General features: G+C 42.8%; 2 protein-coding genes across 5 annotated transcripts; one reads left to right on the forward strand and one right to left on the reverse strand.

The window, feature by feature from the left end:
- Window positions 1-2,189: 2,189 nt before the first annotated feature.
- Window positions 2,190-14,054, forward strand: RAD9A (RAD9 checkpoint clamp component A). Of its 2 annotated transcripts, none has more exons than XM_083350808.1 (12): window positions 2,190-2,443; window positions 4,263-4,332; window positions 6,536-6,606; window positions 7,754-7,894; window positions 8,210-8,324; window positions 10,001-10,100; window positions 10,829-10,938; window positions 11,197-11,303; window positions 11,402-11,466; window positions 11,830-11,919; window positions 12,355-12,553; window positions 13,650-14,054. In XM_083350808.1, the coding sequence occupies exons 2-12, from the start codon at window positions 4,299-4,301 to the stop codon at window positions 13,752-13,754; spliced, it is 1,137 nt and encodes a 378-aa protein (XP_083206934.1). In that variant the 5' UTR covers window positions 2,190-2,443; window positions 4,263-4,298; the 3' UTR covers window positions 13,755-14,054. The 2 variants fall into 2 exon arrangements, with proteins under 2 accessions (XP_083206934.1, XP_083206935.1); XM_083350809.1 differs by having other exon boundaries at window positions 7,826-7,894.
- Window positions 14,055-14,995: 941 nt separating this feature from the next.
- On the reverse strand, window positions 14,996-21,521 carry PPP1CA (protein phosphatase 1 catalytic subunit alpha). 3 transcript variants are annotated; one of them, XM_083350133.1, is made up of 7 exons: window positions 21,282-21,521; window positions 18,959-19,090; window positions 18,229-18,459; window positions 17,895-17,999; window positions 17,163-17,386; window positions 16,469-16,603; window positions 14,996-15,403 (listed from the first exon to the last, which is right to left on the reverse strand). In XM_083350133.1, the coding sequence occupies exons 1-7, from the start codon at window positions 21,334-21,336 to the stop codon at window positions 15,293-15,295; spliced, it is 993 nt and encodes a 330-aa protein (XP_083206259.1). In that variant the 5' UTR covers window positions 21,337-21,521; the 3' UTR covers window positions 14,996-15,292. The 3 variants fall into 3 exon arrangements, with proteins under 3 accessions (XP_083206259.1, XP_083206260.1, XP_083206258.1); XM_083350134.1 differs by having other exon boundaries at window positions 18,959-19,129; window positions 21,282-21,461; XM_083350132.1 differs by lacking the exon at window positions 21,282-21,521 and having other exon boundaries at window positions 18,959-19,481.
- Window positions 21,522-24,274: the final 2,753 nt, after the last annotated feature.

The raw sequence follows: 24,274 nt of genomic DNA on the forward strand, positions 1-24,274 counted from the left end.
CTGGATATTTCCACAGGATATTATTAAAAGCTACAGTACTTTTTTTTCTGAGTGCATACTGTAGTATAGTTGATTGAGCCATGCATGATGCAATGAAGTTATAATTACCTTTCAATTATATTTTGCTTTTAGAAGCCAGGTTTAACCCCAGGTATTTACTTACAGCCTGCTGCAAATATAAGCGAGTTTTAACACGTCTATTTGAATTATATATTTTAATTTCAAAAGGAAATCCATGAGTTTTAATAGATGTTGTAGTGCGGTTTCAGGGTCCTATTTAACAGTAAGTGGGGTGATGGGAAGTAAATAAGGAGATCATTTGGAATAAAACCCAGTATCTTGCTCTTGAGATGGCCTAAAGTAACATAAATGTAATGTTGACTTTTTTTTCTCCTCTCCATTTTTCACAGCTCTCTTTGTTAAAACTAATGAAAAGCATTCTTTAAAATAAAACAAATATCCTTAGCATACATATCTAGTACTGGGCACATATCCAGTTACAAAATGTTCAGAAAAGTAAAATAACATTTCCCCAAATAATGTTCTATCAAGAAAACCGTGAAATAATGTTGAATAATTCTATCAATAATGATATAAGATAGATAACCTTTATTGACATTTTTTAACTGTGGGCACAATGGCACACATCAAAAATGAAATTTAGTTGCCCACTCTCAAAGTGAAACACATACATAATACACACCTAAACATACTATATACAACATACGTATAGACCCACACCCCTACATATACTTAACAAATAAAGTTTGATGCTGTGACCCCTGATGAAGTGGACAGGATTATGTGGAGGCTGAGCTCTACCACATGTTTATTGGACCCGTGCCTTTAAGTCCTTACATGGCATGGGTCCAGGTTACCTCGGGGACCACCTGCTGCCGGCGTCAACTTCCCTCCGCCCAGTACGTGCCCACAGAGAGGGCCTCCTCAGGGTGCCTCCGGTCAGGGAATGTCGACTGGTGGCCCCCAGGGGGAGGGCCTTCTCTGTGGGCACTCCGGCATTATGGAACCAACTGCCGGTTGAGCTCCGGATGGCATCAGACCTCGGATCCTTCCATCGCGGGTTGAAGACCCACTTATTTGAATTAGCTGGTCTGGCCTAATGGAGGAATATGGGTTTTTAAATTGATTTTTAGTATTTATTATTGTTGTTTTTAATCGGGCACTGGTTTAATTTCCTTTTAACTTTTGTATTGTTATTTATATATGCCCTATGAACCGCCCTGAGTCCCTAGGGAGAAGGGAGGTATAGAAATCAAATAAAACTAAACTAAACTAAACTAAATACTGTCCATCTTGAATATATAACGGAAGGAGGAAGCTTGAGAATTCACAAGGTTAATGCTGTATTGAATGAAACTATGGCTCAATCTGGTTGTTCTGCTCCGGATACCACTAAGCTTCCTCCCAGAAGGTAACAAGGAAAACAGGTTGTGAAGAGGATGTGTAGTGACCCAAATAATCTTATGGACCCTGCTCAAGCAACCCTTCTGTGCTATGTCCTGGATGGGAGGGAGGGAACTGCCGATGATCTTTTCGGCTATCCTCACTACTCTCTGCACCGCCTTCCTGTCTGAAGCAGAACTATATATACACGTGTGTGTATATATACTTAAAAAAGCATAATCCTAAGCAGTAAGCGTGAGCCTAAATGGACTCCAGAAGATGGTAGAGGCTTGGGGAAACGTTGTCCATGGGGTCGCGATGGATGGGACACGACTTCGCAACTAACAACAACAATCCTAACCCGGCTTACTTAGAAGAAAGCCTCACTGATTTCAAGAAAGCGAGTTTTGGAACAATAAACCGCCCTTCCCTAGCTAAAAGAAATGCGAGATCCTCCGTTGCAAAGTAACTTCCTCCTTCGGTTCATTCGGCGCAGGCGTAAACCCTCCCCTTTCTCGGACTGCAGCCATAATCAAAGGATTAACAAGAATCAGAAGAGTCCTCAACTCTGACCCCCTCCCTTCCCCTTCGTTTGAAACGAGGAGGAAATGCAGGCTGCCCTCTGGTCCAAGCTCGGCGTTGATCACGTGGACGAAAGTCCACAAATGAGATTTCACTCGCTTTCCCACGTGCTTTCCCAGCGGGACTTGGCCGTCGTATTGTCCAATGAGAATGCAGGGTGGGTGGAGAGGAGGTTTGTTCTTTGCGTTGCTGTTGGAGGGAGGCGGCAAAAGGAGAAATTAGTCTATTATAATAGCAAGAGGTTTAGACGTTGATTTCTTTTTTTGCGGAGTCCTCTTTTTTTTTTGACAGGATTACGGAGCGGCAGCTTCTTTCTCATGCCTGGAGTTGCCATTCAGCAGTATTTAGCTTTGGGATGGGGTGATGAAACCCTGTGTCCAAAGACCAAAGCGAAACACGTGTCCAGGTGGGAAATTTAGCATTCAGACGTCGGTGGACTGATGCCTTTCATACCAAGGTATCTTTTCTTGGATGGATGGATGGATGCATAGATGGATGGATGGATGGATGGATTATTGCTTAGAATATTTGTTGAATTTGTCCCCAAGATCTCCTTTCTCCTAAGGGAACAGCTGTCCTTTTCTAGTTAGGACGGGGTCAGCATCACAACAAAATTGCTCTACTGAAAGAAAAATTATTATTCTCCTAACAATTGCCTATATATGAACTGTCAAACCATCTATCTATGTATCCAGAATGCTAAGCCAATTTTTCCATACCTCGTTAAGGCATAAGTTCCCATGAAACAGCTATTAAAAGAAAAGACGAAGAAGAAGCAAGGCTGGTGCTTTTCAGCTATTCAGATAGGCAACTTCTGGAGATTACGTAGTCCTTGACTTACTACAGTTCATTTAGCGACTAGTCAAAGTTACAATGGCACTGAAAAAAGGGACTTATGACAATAATTCACACTTACGACCATTGCAACATCCCCGTGGACACGTGATCACAATTCAGACGCTTGGGAACTGACTCTTTATTACTGTTGCAGTGTTCTAGGGTCATGTGATCCTCTTTTATGACATTCTGACAAGCAAAGTCAATGGGGAAGCCAGATTCATTTAACAACTCTATTACTAATTTAACAACTGCAATAATTCACTTAATACATGTGGCAAGAAAAGTCATAAAATGGGGCAAAACTCACTTAACAAATTTCATAAATTTAGCAACATAAATTCTGGGCTCAATTGTCATAAGTTGAGAACTCCCTATATAAGCACAAAATGGAATTTGAACTTAAATTCATATTCTAAAAAGCACATTTGACAATTTTCCATCTATTTAGGTGAACACCCAATAGGCAAGATGTAAAATAGGTGGGTTTTTTATATGTCAAGTGATGCTGAATAGTTTCTTCCAAAAGTAAAACCACCACGCACCCTTTCCTGAAACCACAATTTGTTTGTCACCCAAATGCTATGTATTGTTATATATGTTACATTATGTAGTATAAAGAGGATCTTATGACATTGTTTGATCTTAAGACAGATTGTGAAAAAATGCAGTAGTGCAACTTTCATTGTTCACTTTCTGAACAATAAAAACTAAATACTTCACTTCCATGCATTTCATGCAACTGTTCAAAATCCAACTCGACACCAACTCCTAGGCAGGCTAGGATTGATCTGCAGGACAATTTTGGAGGTGGGTGGCAGGCCCTCATAGAAAATTAGTTCTATGTGTTAGTTCCATGGAACTATACTTCCACATATTTTTATAATTTCTGTCAAAGGCTTGGCACTGTGTCAGTTTCTTGTACTCTTCCACTAGAACGGGTGTCAAACTGCCGGCCTATGGGCTGGATGCATCACACGGAAGCCACACCCACCCCAGCTCCAGCAAGGGGGGGAAAGTCACGATAAGTCGCAACACGTCACATGACACGGCGAGTGTGACACCACTGCACTAAAATAACATTGCCTTATTCAATTCACATGAAAACTCTGTTCCATGAATTAAGCTGAAAATCGTTTCCATACTCTGTTAGTGGTTCTGTAATTATTTTGTATTATGTAAATGTATTATTTTTAAAATTTATATGTTAAGTTAGCAGTTGACTTTGGGAAACAAATATGCAAAGTAGAAATCTCATGCCCTTCAAATGCCCAAATTAATTTAAATAGTTGTGGATTTATTGTAAAAAAATATTTTTTTGTGCATTTGTGTGTGTGTGTGTCATTTTCTCTTATTTTCTAGTATCATTTTTGTGAAATAAGAGTACTTATTGGGTATTAGATGAAGAGTAATCATGCGAATATTTTGTTTCTCCCCAGTTGTACTAGAGTTCTCTGTGACATCTCTTCTTTGGCATGAAGTGCACAGTTACAGGAGGCAATGTGAAAGGTGAACTATGTACAACAATTTTATTTAGTTATTTAGGTTATTTAGTTATTTAGTTAGTTAGTTATTTAGGTTACTTAACTCTAGAACAACTCTGGGCAACATACAGTACAAACAATCATACAATGCCATTAAAATAAACCAAAAACCCCCACCCAAATGCCATAAGAAAAGCAATCATTAAAAGACAAACATGTAGGACCTATCACCTACTCTAATCTAAGACTTGGGGAAACAAAGTAGATCTTCAGAGCTCATTTGAACATGACCAGAGTAGACACCAAGGATATCTCAAGTGGGTTAGTGTTCCAAAGGCCAAGTGCTGTGACAAAAGTGTGGTTTCAAGGACCTATCAGATGACACTGTTAATGGATGGGACCAGGAGCATGATCATCTGGGCTGGGCAGAAACCACAGAGGACAGATGGTTCTTTGGATAACTACAGTAATGAAGTATTCCTAGATAATAGCCAGCATCTTGAATTGCAATTAGAAGCAGTGCCTTTTTTGTTAAAAAAGGTGCCAGAACTCACACATATCTTGCCTACCCTACAAGGTTTACCTTTGTAGTTGGAAAAAAAAACCCTTCAATTTTTAGTGTATCTAAAAGATTAGGATTTTGTTCAAGGTAAGTTAATACTATTAATGTTACCATGCACTGTGTGGCTTTAAATTACAAGAAGGCATTTCATTAATCTTTTGGGACATTTACCACTGGCCATACCCATTTAGTTTAATGCGTGGAAATGTCAGCTTTCTATGTGGAATGAAATTGGCCCAATAAAACAAAATTTGGTTGCTTGTAAAAGATTGAATTATTTTTAAGAAGTCAAGGTGGAAAAATTTACATTTGGAGTTTAGTATGGATATTGACTTGAAACAAATTAAAGTTAAAACTTTGTCAGTGAATAGATTACTTTTAATTTACCTTTAAGTTAAATCCAATTTAATAAATAGATCTGATTAAACCTCATACTGTAGATCTACCTTTCCATCTGACCAATACATAATATATATTATTAATAATAATAACAATTCCAAATCAAAAGACATTGGCTTTATTCTTGTTTTTCCCCTCTGCAGTTTTAATATAAACTATAAAAAGAGATTTTCGTAGACATCCCAGCCTTTGAACTACCCAAGGAACCAAAACAGCAAAGTTTCACTGTCGGGCAAGCTTCCATGCCAGCCGCCTTTCTTTCCTCTTGCTTCGCCTCTTTTTAACCTCACACCCCGCCTTCTGTGAAGGAAGGCAAAAGGCTGGCTCACCCTCTCGTGAAAGATGGCCTCCATGTTTATGTGTCTCTCACCACCACCATCGGGTTCCACACCACATGGTCCAACCAAGCCACGCTCTGGCTGTGGTGCTCCGGCGCCTCATGGCTCCTCCTAGAGGAGGCAGACAGCACCAGAGGGGACCCCACTCCCGCCATACCACCAGCGGGGCATTTTCAAAAGCAAACAAGGATAGGAAGGGCAACAGTAGGAAAAGAACGCAACTCTGGAAAATCCATTGAAAAAAGCCCTGACTAGAAGTATCCTGGTATCAGTATAGTTCATGGATCAAAAGTGTCACAAAGTCTGATGAGATACAACTATAATTGCCCATGATGCCACATTCTGCTGCAACTTCTGAGTAACTTTCAAGGTTAACCTGATGTAGAGTAGATTGCAGTGGTCCACACAAGATGTCTAGAATGTGAGTGACTATCTCAAGGGCCTCTTGGTTCACAAAAGGAGACAATTGGCATATGAGATGTCAGCTGCCACTTTGAGTCCAATGTTGTGAGTCCCCTAAGCTTTGTGTAAGTGTATTAATTTCTGATCTGGTCCTTCCAAAAACAGGAGCATTGGTAGAGAGAAGATACTTCTAAAGCAGCTTTTTCATCAGTAAAATAACAATCTTTGCAGGATAGAAAGAGTAAGAACAAGTGCAGGATTAAAAAGAGAAAGAATGATCATTTTTGGCTTTAGTCTTCTCCACTGTTAACATTACATGCACCCTTCCCTCTTCCCCACAGAGAACCTTAGAATAAAGAAGTAAACCTAGCTTTTATATAAATCCCAATAATTAATTAGTAGCAGGAGGGAGTTGTGATGGGTAATCTCCCTCTACACAGATTCCTAGCTAGTGTAAGAAACAGAATTTCATACTGTATGAGACTTCACTTTATCCAGTTGTTTGTGTTCTTCTGTCCCTTGTGCAGCCCTGGGGAAAGCAGTACATGCTCTCTCCCGGATTGGAGATGAAATCTACATTGAACCACTGGAAGAAGGGGTAAGAGGGGATCTAGGAGATATTTGCTGGGCTCGGAGAACTTTGAAATGAATGTTATGTAAATGGAAAGCTACAGTTATATGAAAAAGAAAGTGCTGTATATTCCACAGAAGAGTTGATGCACTTTTAAAAAAAATTAAATATAAAATGTTATGGGAAAACTTGGGTTTTAGGAATTAATTCATTCGCCATTCTGATGCAGAAATATGTAAAAATATATAAACACTTGCAATATATTTTAAAAGATAGAACAAGATATAATGGAAATCTGTGCTAAGGTCATACAGTGTATATGACCTGTTCATTAGAGGCATATTCCATAGGTGGCCAGGAAATAATTTTGTTTGCATAAAAATAAAGTCCTGGTAAGCACTGTCATGACCAAAGCAGGGCTACAATATAGTCTAAATTAGTAAGTCTGTGTAGTTCATTTTCAAGTTTGTTTCATGTTTGGACAAGTTATGCTGAATCTTTACAAGGCATGTAGTAACTGACCAGGAAATGGGTGGTATAGGTAACTGAAAGAAAATAGCAACCTCAGTATGCTGCACTGTGGTGAAAGGCAAATTTCACTATTGGGAATGTAAATAATGTAAAATTATTTTGGAATGCTTTTATTTAATTCTTTTGAGTGCCAGCAGTCACACTGTGTATAATTCTAGTCAGAGCTCACCTCAAAAGATCCACTGAATGATTGGAGAAGAAAAAGTGAATCAGAATGCCTCCAGTAACAGTTGCTAGGAAATCCTGGTGTAAAGTTGCTGTCTACTGTAAGCATGCTAGCTGGGAGATTATGGAAGGTGAAATCCACACATCTTAGAGTAGCCAAGATTGAGAAACACTGCTCCATGGTCTGCATGTGGGAGACACAGAGTGGGATAATATAATGCTGGACCCGATCTGACCAAGTATCCCTCCCCTAGCTGCTAGGTGTTAGACCAGGGGGTCTTCAAACTTGGCCCTTTATGACTTGTGAACTTCAACTCCCAGAATTCCTCAGCCAGGCACGCTGGCTGAGGAGTTCTGGGAGTTTAGGGATAAAAGGGCCAACTTTGAAGACCCCTGTGTTAGACGCTGAGAGAAAACTAAAGGCTGGAGAGATGGGGATTATTTCCTATCCTCCTGTTATTTCCTCTTATCTTTCTAGTTGTCTTTGCGTGCAATAAACACATCTCGCTCTGCCTATGCCTGTTTCCTGTTCACCTCACTCTTCTTCCAGCACTACCAGGCTGGGGAATCCGGGTCAGACCCAGATGTCGGTGCTTTCCGATGCAAAGTGCTCATGAAGGTGAGATGCTCTTGAACGTTGCAGAGAGCGTGCAAACTTTCCTCAAAACTCAAGTAAATATTCCCCCTCTGGGTTCTTGCAGCCTCTGCATCCCTTTCAAGTCAGCGACATAGGAACATCCAACCGTTTGGCCTATAAACTGACCTCATGAAGTCAACCTGGCCTGTGAATGGCCCGTGAATGTAAAAGCTATCTTGGGGGTTTGAACTTGAATCTTCCCCATCCCAATTTGACACTCAAGCATTATGCAGAATGCGGCACTCTTAGTGACTTTCTTTTGTTTTAAGAAGAATCTTACACAATTGTGCCTTGCAGTCTTTCCTAGCTGTATTCCGCTCAATTCCTGCTCTGGAAAAGACGGTGGAGAAATGTCTCATGTCACTGACTCCCAAGAAGAACCGGTTCCGCGTGCAACTGCATTGCAGATATGGTGAGCACTGGAAAAGAGCCCTCCTTGAACATGAAAAGGCTTGACTTTAGACAGTAGAAAGGGGGGGGGTCATTTGAATGGAGGAATGATCACCCGTAGTTCAGGAATCTTACTGCTTATTCATATCTAAATGGGAGAGCAGGACCCAAGAGTGGTTCAAATGAATTTGGAAAAAGAAGTACAGGCAAGAGTAAAGAATCTGTTGAAAATCAATATCAAAAGCCACAGACCTGCATCACTTTTTAACTGAAGTAAGAAAGGGCTGCAAAGATCCTGAATGTTGAATGAAGAGTTCAGAGTTTGTTCATATGCTGAAGGCTAAGGAAGTGAAAAATGTGTTTCTGAGGCCTTCAGGAGCCAGGAACAGAACTTCCAGCCACACTGCAACAAATTCTAGCAGTTCTAAGAAGTTGGAACCAGAGAAAGTGATGTAGTCATTAGTTTGGGGTTTTTTCCCCCCAGTCTCATCCATAAGAAGCATAACCTAGAATGTATGAAGGAATACATAATCAGCCTCTGCTGATAGGTACTATACTACCCCTAATTTTCTGCTTTCAGTGCTTACAGAAATACTGTAAGTGTTTCTGTGGTTTCATTTAACTGCATATCTCACATGTACAAACACAAAAGTAGTCTGAACTTGTGAATATCATTTTTCTGTACAGTAGTGATGACGTTCTTATGCAAGGCAAATATATGCTTTATTCTACAATATTTCAGAAATATCTTGTTAAGGAAAAACGATTTTACAAAAGTATACTGTGCAAATATAGCAGGGGGCCTTTGGTACAGCCACTAAAATAAAAAATATTAAAACACTTGGAACACTTGAGCCTTCACGTCAAAATCTACCAAGATTTCAGATTGGGAGCATGTGAAATGATTTGGTGACAGCTATCTGCATCTTATCTGTATGTATCTATACTACTTGTACGCTATCTGAGAAGGGTCTATGCGTGTTGTGCTCACAGGTACAGTTGTTGTGAACTCAATCTCTGTAACAATCTGAGCTTGGAAGCTTAGCAGCACCGGGGATGGGAAATTATCACAGAATGCTTGGGCTATAAGCTACATGGGGGCACTGGGAAAAAAATATGCAGGTATCAGCAATAAACTAACTTCTCTACTAATGCTAAGAATCCTGTGTGGTCATGTCTATGAACTCACCACAGTGAACTGAGCTCAGATCAAAGGAGATTTTAGCTTTTGTGGTCTGCATAAAATTGGGAATGGCTGGCTGGTGAATTGAATTTAACTCGGAAGAAGCATGAACTGTCTTAACAGCACTATCTTTAATGAATGCGTGGGAAAGTGTTTTTTTAATGAGCACGTATTTCATCAGAAGCTTTTACTTTCCAGCCCCCTTATCAATGTCACCTTTTGTCCTTGAAAGGAACAAATGCTGCTTTTTCCCCCCTCTTAAATTTATCACATCTCCAGCAGCATTAACTCAGGAGCCTCAGAGAGATGGCCTGGCCCTAGGCCATTTTCCCTGACAATCTAATTGGCTTCAAGTAATGGAGTTTATTTGGTTTCATCTTATATGGGATCTAGTGAACTATGGTATAATCAACAAACCAGGGTTGAAAGGATGTCTTAGTGTAATAAATGTGTGGGTTTTTTTCTCTCTCTCTCTTCCTCCCTCCCTCTCCCTCCCTCCTATATATTCATTGCAGGGGTTGTCAAGACTCACGATTTGTTATTCCAGGAATGTGAACTGTTACAGGCTATCTTTGACAAAACAAAATACGCCCATTTGCTGCGTGCTTCTCCCAGGTGGGATCATGATGTGACAGAAAAATTTTAGTGCAAGGGGATGGAAGGCTATTATGGTTCAAATGCATCTGTAGGAATGGTGCTGACAATACTGCCCATGTATGTGTTGTATGCAACCTTTGCACAGTGAATTCCACCATTCAGAGGCCCACTTTATCAATACAGCAGGCGATGTGTCAGCATGGCATAATTTACAAATGTCGAAATAGATGGGAGGATGTTTTGGGAATTAATTTTTATTTATTTATTAAATGTGTATGCCATGCCTCTCACCAATAAGGCAACCCTGATGATGATGATGATGATATTATTATTATTATTATTATTATTATTATTATTATTATTATTATTATTATTATTATTATTTGCATTTATATACCACCCTATTCCCGAAGGACTCAGGGCGGTTCACAGGGCAATTAAAACAGTACAAAAAAGAATAAAATGGAATTAAATTAGTACAGGCCCACAATTCCTAATAACAATAAAATTAAAATTTAAAATTAATTTAATATAATTTAAATAATTTATACATTCCCCTTCCCCCAAATTGACTTACTGCATATAAGGATATGTTGTGTGAGCAAAAGGTAATTTGTGTAAGCCAATGCCATTGTCCCAATTACGTTACTAAAACAATAAGTACAGAAGGGAGTTGGTGATGTTCAGCTATGAAGTTTTTTCCTCTTCTGCTCAGCCTTTTTCCTGCTTCTCTCCATCCAATGCAGGCTATTAGCAGATGCTGTGGTTCATTTCCCCCTTAACCTGGCTGAGGTGACTCTGGGTGCCAGCCCTGGTGGGAAGGTGACTCTCCGTAGTTACCTAGAAGAAGAGACAGGTAAGCTGGCCCAGCAGGCTTTGCTTCCAACTCCTCCCCCAAACCTGACCAGGCAGGGTTCCCTCAGCCTCCCTTCAGAAACGATTGCCGTGGCTAGAAGGTTCCAGCCTGAGGGCCTCTTAGCAGTGATGGCTGCAAATACCTGACTCTCTTCAGCAGTCCGCAGCTGTCTCTCGTGCCCTTCTCATGGAAAGTGATGTGGAATGGAGAGAAGTGGTTACAGGAAGAGATGTTTTCTGATCCATCTCTGTGTGACAGAGCCAAGTCGGATGATGGTGACGGAAATGTGTATGAGTGAGGAGGAGTTCCAGGTCTTCCACATCAAGCAAGACATACAAGTCACTTTCTGCCTTAAGGAGTTCCGGGTGAGTATGCATCTGGCCCCCTGCCTTCCGTGGGACAGGCTAAGTTTGTTTTTCCCAATCTGCTTCATCGCTTTTCTCTCCCCCTTCCCCATTTTTAGGGTTTCTTGAGTTTTGCTGAGTCCTCAAATCTCTCCCTCGATATCCACTTTGATGAACCTGGCAGGTAGGACTTAAGCGGCTTAATGAGCAAATAGAGCCTCTTACAGTGGCACCGGACCATTTTAAAGTAGAATATTAAATAACACTCGCTGGTGGGTATCCATATTGTTTCACAGGACTGCTTTGAGTGTTTCCAGAGAGGCTTCTCAGAGACTCTAGTTTGATGTAACCATCCTGCTTATACTCTTTTTTTTTTAAAAGGCAGTCTTTGTAAGCATCAGTAAACGTAGTTTTCTGTTTTGTTTCACCAGAGACATCTATACCTTGGGTTGGTCAACTTGGACATGTTTCCATTCTTGTTGCTTTTTCTTTGATTCCCATCCAGTTGAAATATGTATGGCCGCCCTTCCCGTATTTATCTTTACAGGCCAGCTATCTTTACTGTGGAGGATCCTGTGCTGGAACTACAATTGGTCCTGGCCACCCTTTCCGAATCAGAAAGCCGTCCGCCAGCCAGGTAAGAAATATTCTATCTCCTGCACTAAACCTCTTTGGCTCACGAGACAAAACAAGTTGCTGGAAAAGAACAAAGCATTTAACAGGACCTCCATTTTGGCATACAGGAAGGTGGTGTCACTTGGAAATGGGCAATTTTGTTGCTCTTTCAGCTGATGTGTTTTATCATTCCCCAGTCTTGATGAACCATCTTAAAGGATATCCATGGCTGCTTGGTTACACTGGGAACTGTTTAAGATTTCAGTTTTAAATTAATTATTTCCTGCTATTCATCAGGCTGTGTCAAAGCCCTGCTGTTTGGGCTGAGGATTTAATTGATAAGGACGTAACCAGGTGTTCCCAAGGAAGGCTTTCCCTAGGATTAACAGGACACCTTCTCTAAGAAAAGCAAATTGGGCTCTGTAGCTGACAGCCTGCCCCTATTTGTCTCTTCCAGCACCCACAAGCCAGTTGCCCCAGCCGGTGACTTTACCAGTGATGACATTGATACCTACATGATAGCCATGGAAACCACATGCGATGAAACAGAACCATCTCCCAGCCCTGCTTTCGCCACAAGACAGCCCAGTTCTGAGACCAGGGAATCAGAGAGTGAAAATGAGGATACTGTCCTTGGCACACCACCACAAAAGAGGGTAGGTGGTGCAAGCTTGTTCCTGCTCGCTGCATGAAAACATAGTGGAGGGCGTCAGACATTGGCCTGGAGAACCTCCTAACCATCCACCTTAAAGGATGTGAGAAGCAGGCGCATAGATGTGCTTTTCAGCATAGGAAGGTATGACCATTGCAGTACTTGATTGGCATCTGCCCCCACTGCCCCTTTTGTGTGTACTGACTACTGTAGTGTGTGACGTATCACTTTGTTCAGAAGCAGAGAAGCTTCTAAGTCATATCGGAGCAATGTCTGGGGTGATGCCACTGAAGTGGGTGGGAATGTCAAAGGATAATTTATTGGGGAAAAAGATCAGTCCTGCAGGTGCCCCTGTGATCACAAACGCAGAGGTCATAGGCACTTTGGCCCAGTGTGTTAAGTGGATCCTGCTATTCTGTTGCTTTCAATAAGTTACAATCAACTATTATTGAAAGCAATAAAATAGCAGGATCCCACTTAATACGCTGGGCCAAAGTGCCTATGACCTCTGCATTCATGATCACTTCCTGGCACTTACATATTCTCTTCATCCAGCCACTGCGGTTTATAAAACATGGTCTAGGTTTACATATGCACGGAACCGCTTCCGAGTCATTCAATAATGTGTGGGAAAGTTGACTACTTTAGTGTGGTCTGTGTACCAACTTATATACTTACAAAGATATTCATCCCTTGCAGTTGATCCTAAACTATGACTAACTTCAGTTGGAGCTGAGCCATTATTTACTAACTTTTAATGGCAGCAGCCAGGCTTTGTCAATCATTCTATTGCAAAATCAGTTTTTTTTAAAGAAATCACTCGAAAAGGGTGGTATGTGTATGTGGTAGAGGTGTGGTAAAAAGTACATTTGGGTGCAGCTTTGGAACAGTTGGGAGGAACAGGGAAAGGAGGCAAATGCTCAACCTCTAGGTATGGTAAACCTTATTCTGAATATCATCTATACCTTTTCTTCTACATTTAGAAAGAATATTGCTTTTGTGTGCTTTTCCCCCGTTACCAATTTGTGATGTGGAAACATTCAAGAATGTTTGCACCTTTTCAGCTTTCTTTTCCCCCAAACTGTTATTTTATTTTGCAGTTTCGTTCTTTATTCTTTGGATCAGTATTGAGTGAGTCCCAGGTGGGGTCTCGTTCCTTTGCCAGCCAGGACGTACTAGCAGAAGACAGTGAGGGAGATTCGTGAGCTCCTCTGGATTGCTGTGCATGCAACACACCTCTAAATCCCAAGGAATCTTGTGCAGGTTAAGATTCTAATCCAACCTGCCCCAGCAGAATATTTTCTGACCAGAGACAGCTTTGTGGGCATTTTTTAATTAAATGAACAGTATCATGGAACTAGTATTTCCAGTATAGAATTGTTAACAAAACCACCATCTCACCCAGGCCTTTTTTTTTTTTGAAAAGAGACATTTCTTGCTTTGAGTTTGCAACTAATGTATAGCTCTAATAGATTCATTTTATTAAAAAAATGTATTTCTCAGTGTTTGATGCCAGGGCATATTGCTGCTGTAATATAGACCAACCTTGTAAGTTTCCTTTTAGAGCAGGGATCTTCAAACTTGGCCCTTTTATGACTTGTGGACTTCAACTCCCAGAATTCCTCAGCCAGAGTGCCTGGCTGAGGAATTCTGGGAGTTGAAGTCCACAAGTCATAAAAGGGCCAAGTTTGAAGACCTCTGTTTTAGAGCCTTCCACTGTTTGGATCCAGCTTTCCTCTCATTCCCTGTAATTTAACACATTTTACTGCCAAAGTTCTCATTAGTTGGAAGATATCTGGGAATGGAAAGTGAAATAAGAGGGGAGGAAAAAAACACCAGGCAGCTTCAATAGCTGCCATTATTCAGTAAATATAGAAGCTGGCAAAGGACTGGGGCCTTGTTACTCCCTGGTGCTTCCTCTAGCTCCTCAATCCAGCTTTGAAGTTAAAAACTAAAACCACTCTTAATTAAAGGTCTTGTACAATGTTTCCAAAAAGCAGGTGTGCTGCAGGGAAAAAAAAACCCTCTAGGATTTTCTTTTAGGCAGAGAAACGGTTGTCTCTAGAGAGGCCATGACAGAGAATACAGTCCAGAGTTTATCAGGTATTTTCCCCAGAGGAGGCCTCATCAAATCAAATGTTAGATAACTTGAAATTGATTGGATTTTCTGCCCGTCTAAAACGAAGCCCTGCAGAGCTGCTGCTACAAGCAGATGCTGACTTCATTGGTACAACTTGTTCAGTCGTCTGTACGTTTTCCCAAATTAATCCATGTAGAATATACACTTTATTGTACAGGACAAGCACTAACCCTCCTGAAACTCTGTGCCTCCCCCGCTTTAAAGAAGAAAGGGAGGGAAGTATTATTTTTTTTTTGCCTCAAAACAAGAAGCTTTTTTCTCCCAACCCATTTTATTTTCCCAAAACTATAAAGAGAAGCAACTACATTAAGAATATTACATGTTTATTCAAAAAAAGATGTGGTACCCCCAGGGGAGAAAGGAGCGCACACATCAGGACACAGTTGGCAAAAAAGTCAATCAAAAATACCCCCAAAAATAATGACATTCCCTTCCTAGAGAATGAGATTTATTTATTTTTTTGGTACTCAATCTCATTCAAACATTTTTTCTTTAAAAAATGGCTGGGTCCTAGCATCCTAGGTAGGCAGCCACTGTACAGTGTAACCACTATGCGAGACAGCCCAGGCCCCTCATCTGAAGACGGAGGGTGGGCAGGACACATTACTTCTTGGCCTTGGCTGAATTGCGTGGTGGAGTGACAGGGCGTCCACCAGGATTCAAGCCACTGAACTGGCCATATTTGCCCTTGTTCTTGTCTGCCGGTTTCAAGATCTGCAGAAAGGAAGAAAAAAGTTAAGAGGTTGGGGAGGTGGGAATTAAAGGCTTTTTTCTGTCCTTGGTCCCTGGTGGAAAAATTCCTACCGACTTCATCTAATAATTGCAAATGTTTCAGGGTGACAAAACTAGGCACCAAACCTCCTGGAATTTGAGCATGTATTAAAATTCTTATGATGAAAATGCAATTCCAGACATTGTACCATGTAAGTGGCAAAAATAAAACAGCCATAAATTCTCTTAGTGTCTTAGAATAATGCAAGCTTAAGGACATGGAATTGCAACTCCTTCTCACCACACTCCTCTCTCTCTTCGTAGTCCTTAAGCTACAAACTCCCACGAGGCCTTATGTTCTGTTTCTTAAATTATATAAATGGATAGTACAGGACAAAAAAACCCCTACTACATTCAATTATTTTCATTTTGAAAACTATGGGACTAAATTTGTATACTCGTAGATACCTAATCTGCTTCATGTAGCGTATAAAAAAGGAGACCAAAGTGAATGCAAAACCAAAAAAGGAATAATGTCCCCAATTCCTTTTAAATATGGGAATTGCTTTTGGCAAAGAACTTCTGAGGTCCTTTATCACATTTCCCTATTATCTAAGATCACTAATAATATGTGCGCACATGCATATGCAACCTGACAAAAGTATTTTGCTACAATTCTAAAACCTGCTCGTGACTTTGCCTTTGGTTAGTTCCAAAAAAAAAAAAACCAGCAACAAAACAACAACAAACCCACCCCACAATCACTCCTATTTCTGTAGCTTTTGAATTTCCACCCATGCAGTGGCCAGAATGCAACTGGGGAAGTTGTTTTCCCAAGTATCTCAGTTTCCTATAAACCAGAGATACACAAGTCTTGCTAGCATAGAAGGCATTTAATGGATACAGAAATCCCTTTAAAATACAACGGATGCTTCAACATTGTTTTCGAGAATCCTCCGGTTGTTGCTTCGTCACAAAATAGCACACCCTTGTGACTTCAGCTTTTATTGCTTGCCTTGTGCATAAAAAGATAAGAGCTGTAAAAGTAGCATCTTCAGAAGTCCTTACCTGGAAGGAGCACATGAGGGTCTCATCAACGCTCATCATGGCACCTGCATTGTCAAACTCGCCACAGTAATTTGGAGCAGAAAACAGTGTCACCAGCTGCCGTTTGGCAAAAAACTCATATCCATCTTCTACCACCTAAACGGGGTGGGAGAAACCATCAATCAAATATATGCACATGCTCAACCCAAGCTAATGTCCCCTTGCCAACAGCATGCTTCAACCCTTCCTTGTTTGATTGTCAGCTTTTGCAGCTATGTTTCCCACCCACCCCTAAAACAGACGTGTCAAACACAAAGCCCGGGGGGGGCAGATCCGGCCCACGAAGTGGTTTCATGCGGCCCACGAAGCCATCCTGGAAACCGTGAGGGAACGGCCCCCACTGCCTTGGCCCTGGCCCAGAGACCCTCCTTCTGCCAGAGACCCTCAGATCTGTCCTGCCCGGGCCCTCATAGGCACTCTTGATGCGAATGAGGTAGAGCTGGCCACGCCCACCCAGCAGGCCACACACACTTTAGCCACACCCACCCAGTAGGTCACACCCACCCGGCCCCCTGAGGGCAACCGCAATGCTGATGCGGCCCTCAGTGAAATTGAGTTTGACACCCCTGGCCTAAAACTAAGTAACTTCCTAGTTCACAGAGACCCCTTCCTCCCACTCCAGCCAGGTGTCCCTCTACTTGCTTTATCCTCTGACCTGATGCGCTCTGCAGATCAGATCAAGATCATGTTTGTGAAGAAATTTGGCAACTACTTCTGAACCAAATGTAAAGGAGACCCCACGGTCATTTTCGCCCCAGCCTTGCACATCCTTGTCAGGATCCGACCAGAGCAAGTCACAAAGCAGACCCTGGTCAGGCACATCCGTGGGCCTCATGATCCGCCGAATCTGTTCCATAGATTGGAGGTCAGGAGACAGTCCTGGAACACAGAATTTGCATTTATAAAGCAGAGTATTTCAACATGCGGCTCTCACTAGAGGTAACGCATAACTGGCTGTACCAGGAATCACTATTTTACAACACACTTCTGTTTGGGGTATTAACTGAAAAAAATACATCTGACAAAGCTTTCCACACTCAATCCTTTAAGCCAATTCTTATCCCTGTGGGATCAAAACTGGCCTGAATAAATTTGTCACCTAAAATGCTGCATCAAGGAGGAAACCCTTTATAGGAAATGAATGTGGTCTTTCACTTTTTCCCAGACTTCATTCCACCTCCCAAAGGAAACATGCCTACGCAATATGCAAAGGACACTAAATTCCCCACTGTGCTATTGACGTCGCCTATTACTTGATTTCTTTTCCCGTTGACGCAGATTGTGAACCATCTGGAGAAAACCTGCATTACTTCAGTCTCTTGCCTACAGCATTGCGGGTATCAGTAGTACAACCAGCTTCCTCACCCCAACGTTATAGATACCCTACCTCCATGACAGCAGAAGATTTTCTCATCAACGATGGCAGCAATAGGTAGGCAGTTGAAGCAATCAGTGAAGGTCTTCCATAATTTTATGTTATACCGCCGTTTACCTATGGAAAGCAGGAAAGGGGCAAAAATTAGCTGGGGAAAAAAAAGCTTAATAGTTTTGAATAGCCACATTCCTGCAAAATTTGTTGGGGATCTCCTTGGGGTTGAAGAGAAAGAAGGACTCGTGGCATAGACACACTGCCACATAGCATTTCCCAAATCTCTATCCCCATTATCTACGTATACTTGACTACGACATGGCTTCCTTTCCCACTCTGTAAGTCCACTCACATTCATCATAGAAGCCATAGATACGGTTAATGCTTGCACACTCATGATTTCCACGCAAAAGGAAGAAGTTCTCAGGGTATTTAATTTTGTAGGCCAACAGCAGACAGATTGTCTCCAATGACTGCTTCCCCCGGTCCACATAGTCACCCAAAAAGAGGTAATTACTCTCTGGGGGGAACCCCCCATATTCAAAAAGCCGCAGCAAATCATAGTATTGCCCATGGATATCACCTGGGAGATGGTAGAAAACAAAAAAAGAGAAATGCAGACATAATCAACAATTTATACATTGCACTTATACATATGCTGTCTTCTTCCCAAGTGAGAATGGCAAGGTTGGGAAATGACTATCCCAGAACCAGACATTCATAGGCATCAATGTGCCTGTAGACATCATCTTTAATGTCTGCCAGATTTTTTTGCCCTACTTTAAAACTGATTAAATAGGAAGGTGATACAATGCAACCTAAGGCATTGCCCTCTAGCATCTTGGTTTACATAGGCATGCTTGGAAAATTAAAATAACTGTATGATGCAGCTCAATGCTTTGTCTAAAAGTTCAATCTGACCAGAAAAAAGAAAAAGAAAAAGGCAAGCTTCAGTTCATTTTGAAAGTGCCAGTACAGAATCTTCTGCTCAGTATGTGTTTTTATGACGGACCATGCCTACAAAGGCAACCATTTTGAAAGAGCTCTAGCGAAAGAGAAGGAAAAAAACTGCAACAGCTTACCACAAATTTTGAGTGGGGCTTCTAGTTCCAACAAAATGGGCTGGCTTAGGAAGATCTCTCGTGACTTCAGGCATAGGCCCCGAATCTCATTTTCTGAGAGCTGAACATTTTTGCCTGGACGTGATCCTTGCACTGGGGGAACAACAACAACAACAACAACAAAAATTGATACTCCCATTCCCGAGCAAACACCTTTATGCTGGTTACCTTCTCGGAGATATTCCTGGCATGTTGCTCTTCTTGTTTCTACAATGTTCTGGTGTAATAACCAAATCCTACCTTGTTCCCACATGAAAACTATTATTTCCGTCTCCAGCTGAGGAAGGCAAAATCCATTAGCCAGGTCTGTACCTGAAGGACATGCATTAGCTTCTCACAGGTTACCAAACCATTATTGGCTGAAGAGACATCCACTGGGGAACTGCCATGCAGTAAGCAAAATCTTAAAGGAGCTTCATAACTGTGCATTATTTGCTTTAGTATAACATTTATTCTGTTTTGGGACTATGTTTTCAATGAAAAGCAGGCTGATGCAAGTGGATCAGTTAACAGTGTTAGTAGTAAAAACCTAACAGTATGGGATGACAGCACTGTCCCGCAAGCAGTCCTCTATCATTTAAAATAAACTGACACTCCTTAACACAATAATTGCAAAGTGATGGTGTTTCAAATTTCTAGTTATAGCCGAGCCAAAGTTTGTAATCAAGGGTTTCTTCTTTGCACTGCTGCCTTGGAAATAAACAGCTCTGAATCAAAATCAAAATCAAACCATTGCATCAACCTAAATCTATACAATCCAAACTTAATATTAAAATCCTGCCTTGTTCTGCTGCCAATCTCTCTCAAACTCCACCCACCCCTGCAACAGGAATAGATTGAACCCACCTCACAATTTAAATACAGCAAGATTAAATCCCAAGCTTATCAGAACTAGGGCACAATTGGATAATCTGGGAAAGCCAACTCCCACTGTGTTGGTTAGGCAGAAAAGCAGACTCCACATCTCCGGAATTATATGAGAGACAGACAACCGAAGTGAACAGTTAGGTTGGGGCTGTAATAAGGACCCAGATTGTTGGGGGCAATTAAGCTGACTTTGTAATAATGCCGCTTAGGGGGTGTGTGAAAGCCCTAATAAGCAGGCATATACATAGAATGAAGGCTACTGCTAAGCTTGTAAGCCGCCCTGAGTCTTCGGAGAAGGGCGGGATATAAATGGAATTAAAATAAAATAAAATAAATAAATAAATAAACTGCAGCAATCGCCTGGCGATTCGGCATCCAGCCTCTTCGTTTCCACCGTTAGCGTTAGGAAACTCCACTCCCCGCCTGAGTCAGGGGCTCGTCACCTTCATTCGGAGAGGATGAGTCCCTATTTTGCAAGAACATTCAGCCCAGGCCAGGGGTCGGCAACCTCGGCTCTTTTATGACTCGTGGACTTCAACTCCCAGAATTCCTGAGCCAGCATAGCTGGCTCAGGAATTCTGGGAGTTGAAGTCCACGAGTCATAAAAGAGCCGAGGTTGCCGACCCCTGGCCCAGGCTGACAAGAATCCCTCGGGCGCCGGCACACCCTTTTCGAGGCGCAAGGGCTCCCATCCGCCCCGACCCTCCGCTAAGCTTTCCCCTCCATCCTGCAGAATTGTCTCTTTCGGACGCCGGCATCCGGCTCTTTTTTTTTTTTTTTTTTTTTAGCCAGAAGAAGATCAGGAGAGAGAGAGGCTTGGCAAAAGCGGCGCTCGAGAGGCTAACAAAACGCCAGCCGCGGTGGGCGAATCGAGGCAGACGAGGCGGGGGCAACTAACTCCTCCGGGAGATTTCAGTCCCGAACCGACCTCGCTTTCCCCGATCGTATAAACTGCTAGGCTGAAGGGGCATTATAAACGCCGCCTCGCTCGCGTAAATAAAGAGACACCTCGATCTGCGAGCACGCCGGGGGAAAAGGAAGAGTGCGTGCCTCCTGCTTAGCCGTTTCATCCCTCTTTAACGCGTGGGAGAAAATGCCGAGGCGCCAACTCGCCCTGTTACAGCTCGATCCGGTTCCTTGCTCCTCGGCCCAGATCAAGGGAAGTAGAACCGCTGGTGGAAATCCTGGGAAACCCCCCACCCCACCCACACACCCCTGCGCCGGTCGAGATCGACCTGCCGCCGGGAGAAGAGGCGCTGGAGCGGGGGCGGCGTGGTACATTCCAGCGCCGGGAAGGGAAGCGGGAGATCGGAAAGCGGGCAAGGTCCGCCGCTCGCCCTTCCCCTGGACTCTTGCGCCACTCGGGCACTCCAATCGCTTTCCGCCGCCCAAAGCCGGCCCAGCCCCAGCCGCTTACCTTCCAGCAGGCGCCCGATGATGGAATCTAAATTCAGCTTCTCGCCGTCCGACATGGCGTCCTAAAGAAGCTGAAGATCGCCTGGTTGCTTCCTTCCTGCCCCTCGGCGCGCCCCCCCCTCCCGGCCCCCTCGGTGGTCTTGGCAAGCAAGAGGAAGGGAAAGGCCGGCTTTCTTTTCCTATTTCTTGCCAAGGAGTCTCCTCCTCCGAAAGCAACCCGCAAAAAAAAAAAAGGAAGCCGTGAAGCTATAGGCCCGTCGTCTGCCGCCGCCGCCGCCACCTACAGGCTGGAGGGATCAAAACGAGGCTTCTCTTGCGATTGCGCGAGCTTTGGCGGATCCCAGGGAAGAGGAGGAGGAGGAGGAGGAGGAGAGGAGGAGGAGGAGGAGATGGTGGCGGCGAGAGGCTTCTGGGAAGTGTGGTGTTTACCTTCACGTTGGTCCCAGTAGAGTCGGAAGAATCAGCTGGCGGACAAATATGCGGACCTGTAGCGCTTTGAAAATGCGAAGTGCTTTTGGCGAATTCATTTCCCTAAGAAAGCCGGTGAACTGATACCTATTATATGCATCTGAAAGAGAGAGAAAACAGAGTAGAAAAATGGCTAGTTGTCTTTAAGATTTGTTGTTAGCTGCGAAGTCGTGTCCGACCCATCGCGACTCTACAGACAACGTTGCTCCAGGCCTTCCTGTCCTCTACCATCTTCTGGAGTCCATTTAAGCTCACGCCTACTGCTTCAGTGACTCCATCCAGCCACCTCATTCTCTGTCGTCCCTTTCTTCTATTGCCCTCGATCTTTCCCAGCATTAGGCTCTTCTCCAGTGAGTCCTTCCTTCTCATTAAGTGGCCAAAGTATTTGAGTTTTAGCTTCAGGATCTGGCCTTCTAAAGAGCAGTCAAGGTTGATCTCCTCTAGGACTGACCAGTTTGATCGCCTTGCAGTCCAAGGGACTCCCAGGAGTCTTCTCCAGCACCATAGTTTGTCTTAAGATATGCAATGCAAAATCCTATGGAAGCTAAATCCCCACGGCCTTCTTGCCCGCTAGCCTGATAGCAGAAGCTCCGTCTGCCAGAAAAGTGGGATTTCATCTTCCCAAACGGAGCAAGCCCTTCGAAAGGAATAGTCCAAGTCGGCAACCAGCAGGTCCAATTGCCTTGTGGCAGGAACTGCCCGCCTCAGTCCAGTCACTGGGCTTGTATCCCCATGGCCATTTCTGCCTTGGCTGCCAGAGAGAGCAGAGCCCTGCTCCAGAAGCAGTTTTCTTCTTCCTTTCTTGGATCAGGAATATCTACCCTGTGGAATACCTTCCCTTGGGTCACAATTTCTTTAGGTAAACCTTCAAGCAGCAGGTCACAATGTCCCCACCATTGCAGACTTGACCTGCCTTGCCTTCCCCAAGCCAAACTGTTGCTGCACTTTGTCTTCTCTGCTGCCTGACTTTCTCCCCCTCCCTGCCTCAAGCAAGCACAGATCCTTTGACGCCCCTCTCTGCTGGAGAGATCCATCAATGTCCCCTCAGTTTGTGCATTAGACCTAAGGCAAGGCTGTGTGGAGCAAGTAGTTTATGACCTGTGAAGATCCAGTCCCAGTGTTTAGCTTATGGTTCATCTTATAAAAGACAGTCAGTTAGGTTAATTCACTTAAAACATGATTCTGTGTGGTATCAGTATGCTGTAAAAACAGTTTTACATCACTAGTGCTGATTTTTTCTACATTCATGTTTGTTCTTTCCAATTGAAAAGACAGATGAAACCTTTCAGTAGCACACCTTGGGATGAGTCAACTAACTGCAGAGGTACAGTTGAGCCAATTACAGCTGCCAATACACTACTTCCTATACAGTCATTAAGGAATTTAATTTTATATATGATAAAATTCCTATATAGCAACCTTTCAGTTGTTTAGGAATTTGCAAAATCTGCATTTAAACATGTATATACTAATGATCCATGGACTTTTTCACCCTTTGCACATGCTGGGTTTAGGAATGTGTTAATATCTACTACTATTTAGTATATATGTATTTACAAACGAAGGCAAATATACATGTCCCATGATAATGTTGCAGGATCCAATCTGGGTCAGTTATTGGGACCAGAGGTTTCATCTTCCGAGCTTTTGGACTCATACTGGAGCCCATCCTCAGGGAACTTCAAAGCACACACTCCGCTAGAGAGAAGTTCCCTGAGGATAGGCTCCAGTATGAGTCCAAAAGCTCAGAAGACTTAAACCTCCGGTCCCAATGACTGCTATATACATTTAAAATGAAACTAGATTTGTTGACTTACTACATAATCTGAAACATGCATTCACCCCAAATCTTGTGAGTAACAAAGAACAATCATGATTCCCACAGTAATCATCTGTGTCTTCAAGGAAGTACAACATGTTTTCTTGAGACAACTATCCAACAATAGCAAAGGGTAGTCATTTATGGTCTAGATCTTGTTGAGCAACCAGCATCTGTAGTGGAAAGAATAGAGCATAGAAAGTTTGTGGCTATTCCAGCATCTTCCAGAGTACCTTGTTGGTACTGTGCTTGCGCATTTGGAGAATCAGTCTAGTTCAAAGCATGACGCAAATTGATCGAGGCTAAAAATTAGCATCATCCATTTATAAATTTAATAGATGAAGGTGAAGGTTCATTCTCCAAGCTTGTGGCTTGGTTTCTAAACGTTTCATTACCAGGCTAGATAACATCTTCAGTGGAGTTTAGGGGATGTCGGTGTCAGTGTTCTTCAGGTGTGGGGGTGTCAAATGAGGGTCTTGTGATGGGTCAGGTGTGAGTCATCAGTGAGAGGCTTGTGATGGGGAGGTTACATCAGGTCAGGGAGGTGAACTGCTGGTGTGGGGGCTTACGTGGGTTGGTTGAGGGTTGGTGCTGTCTCTGGTTGGCTGTGTGGTTTGGATTCTGAGGGGTTCGTAGGCTAGTTGTAAGTCAATGTGTCTGTTGATGGAATTGCTTGTAGAGCGCCAAGCTTCAATGAAGTCATGAGC

The sequence above is a fragment of the Vipera ursinii genome (assembly GCF_947247035.1).
Source record: "Vipera ursinii genome assembly, chromosome: 1".
Classification (NCBI taxonomy): domain Eukaryota; kingdom Metazoa; phylum Chordata; class Lepidosauria; order Squamata; family Viperidae; genus Vipera; species Vipera ursinii.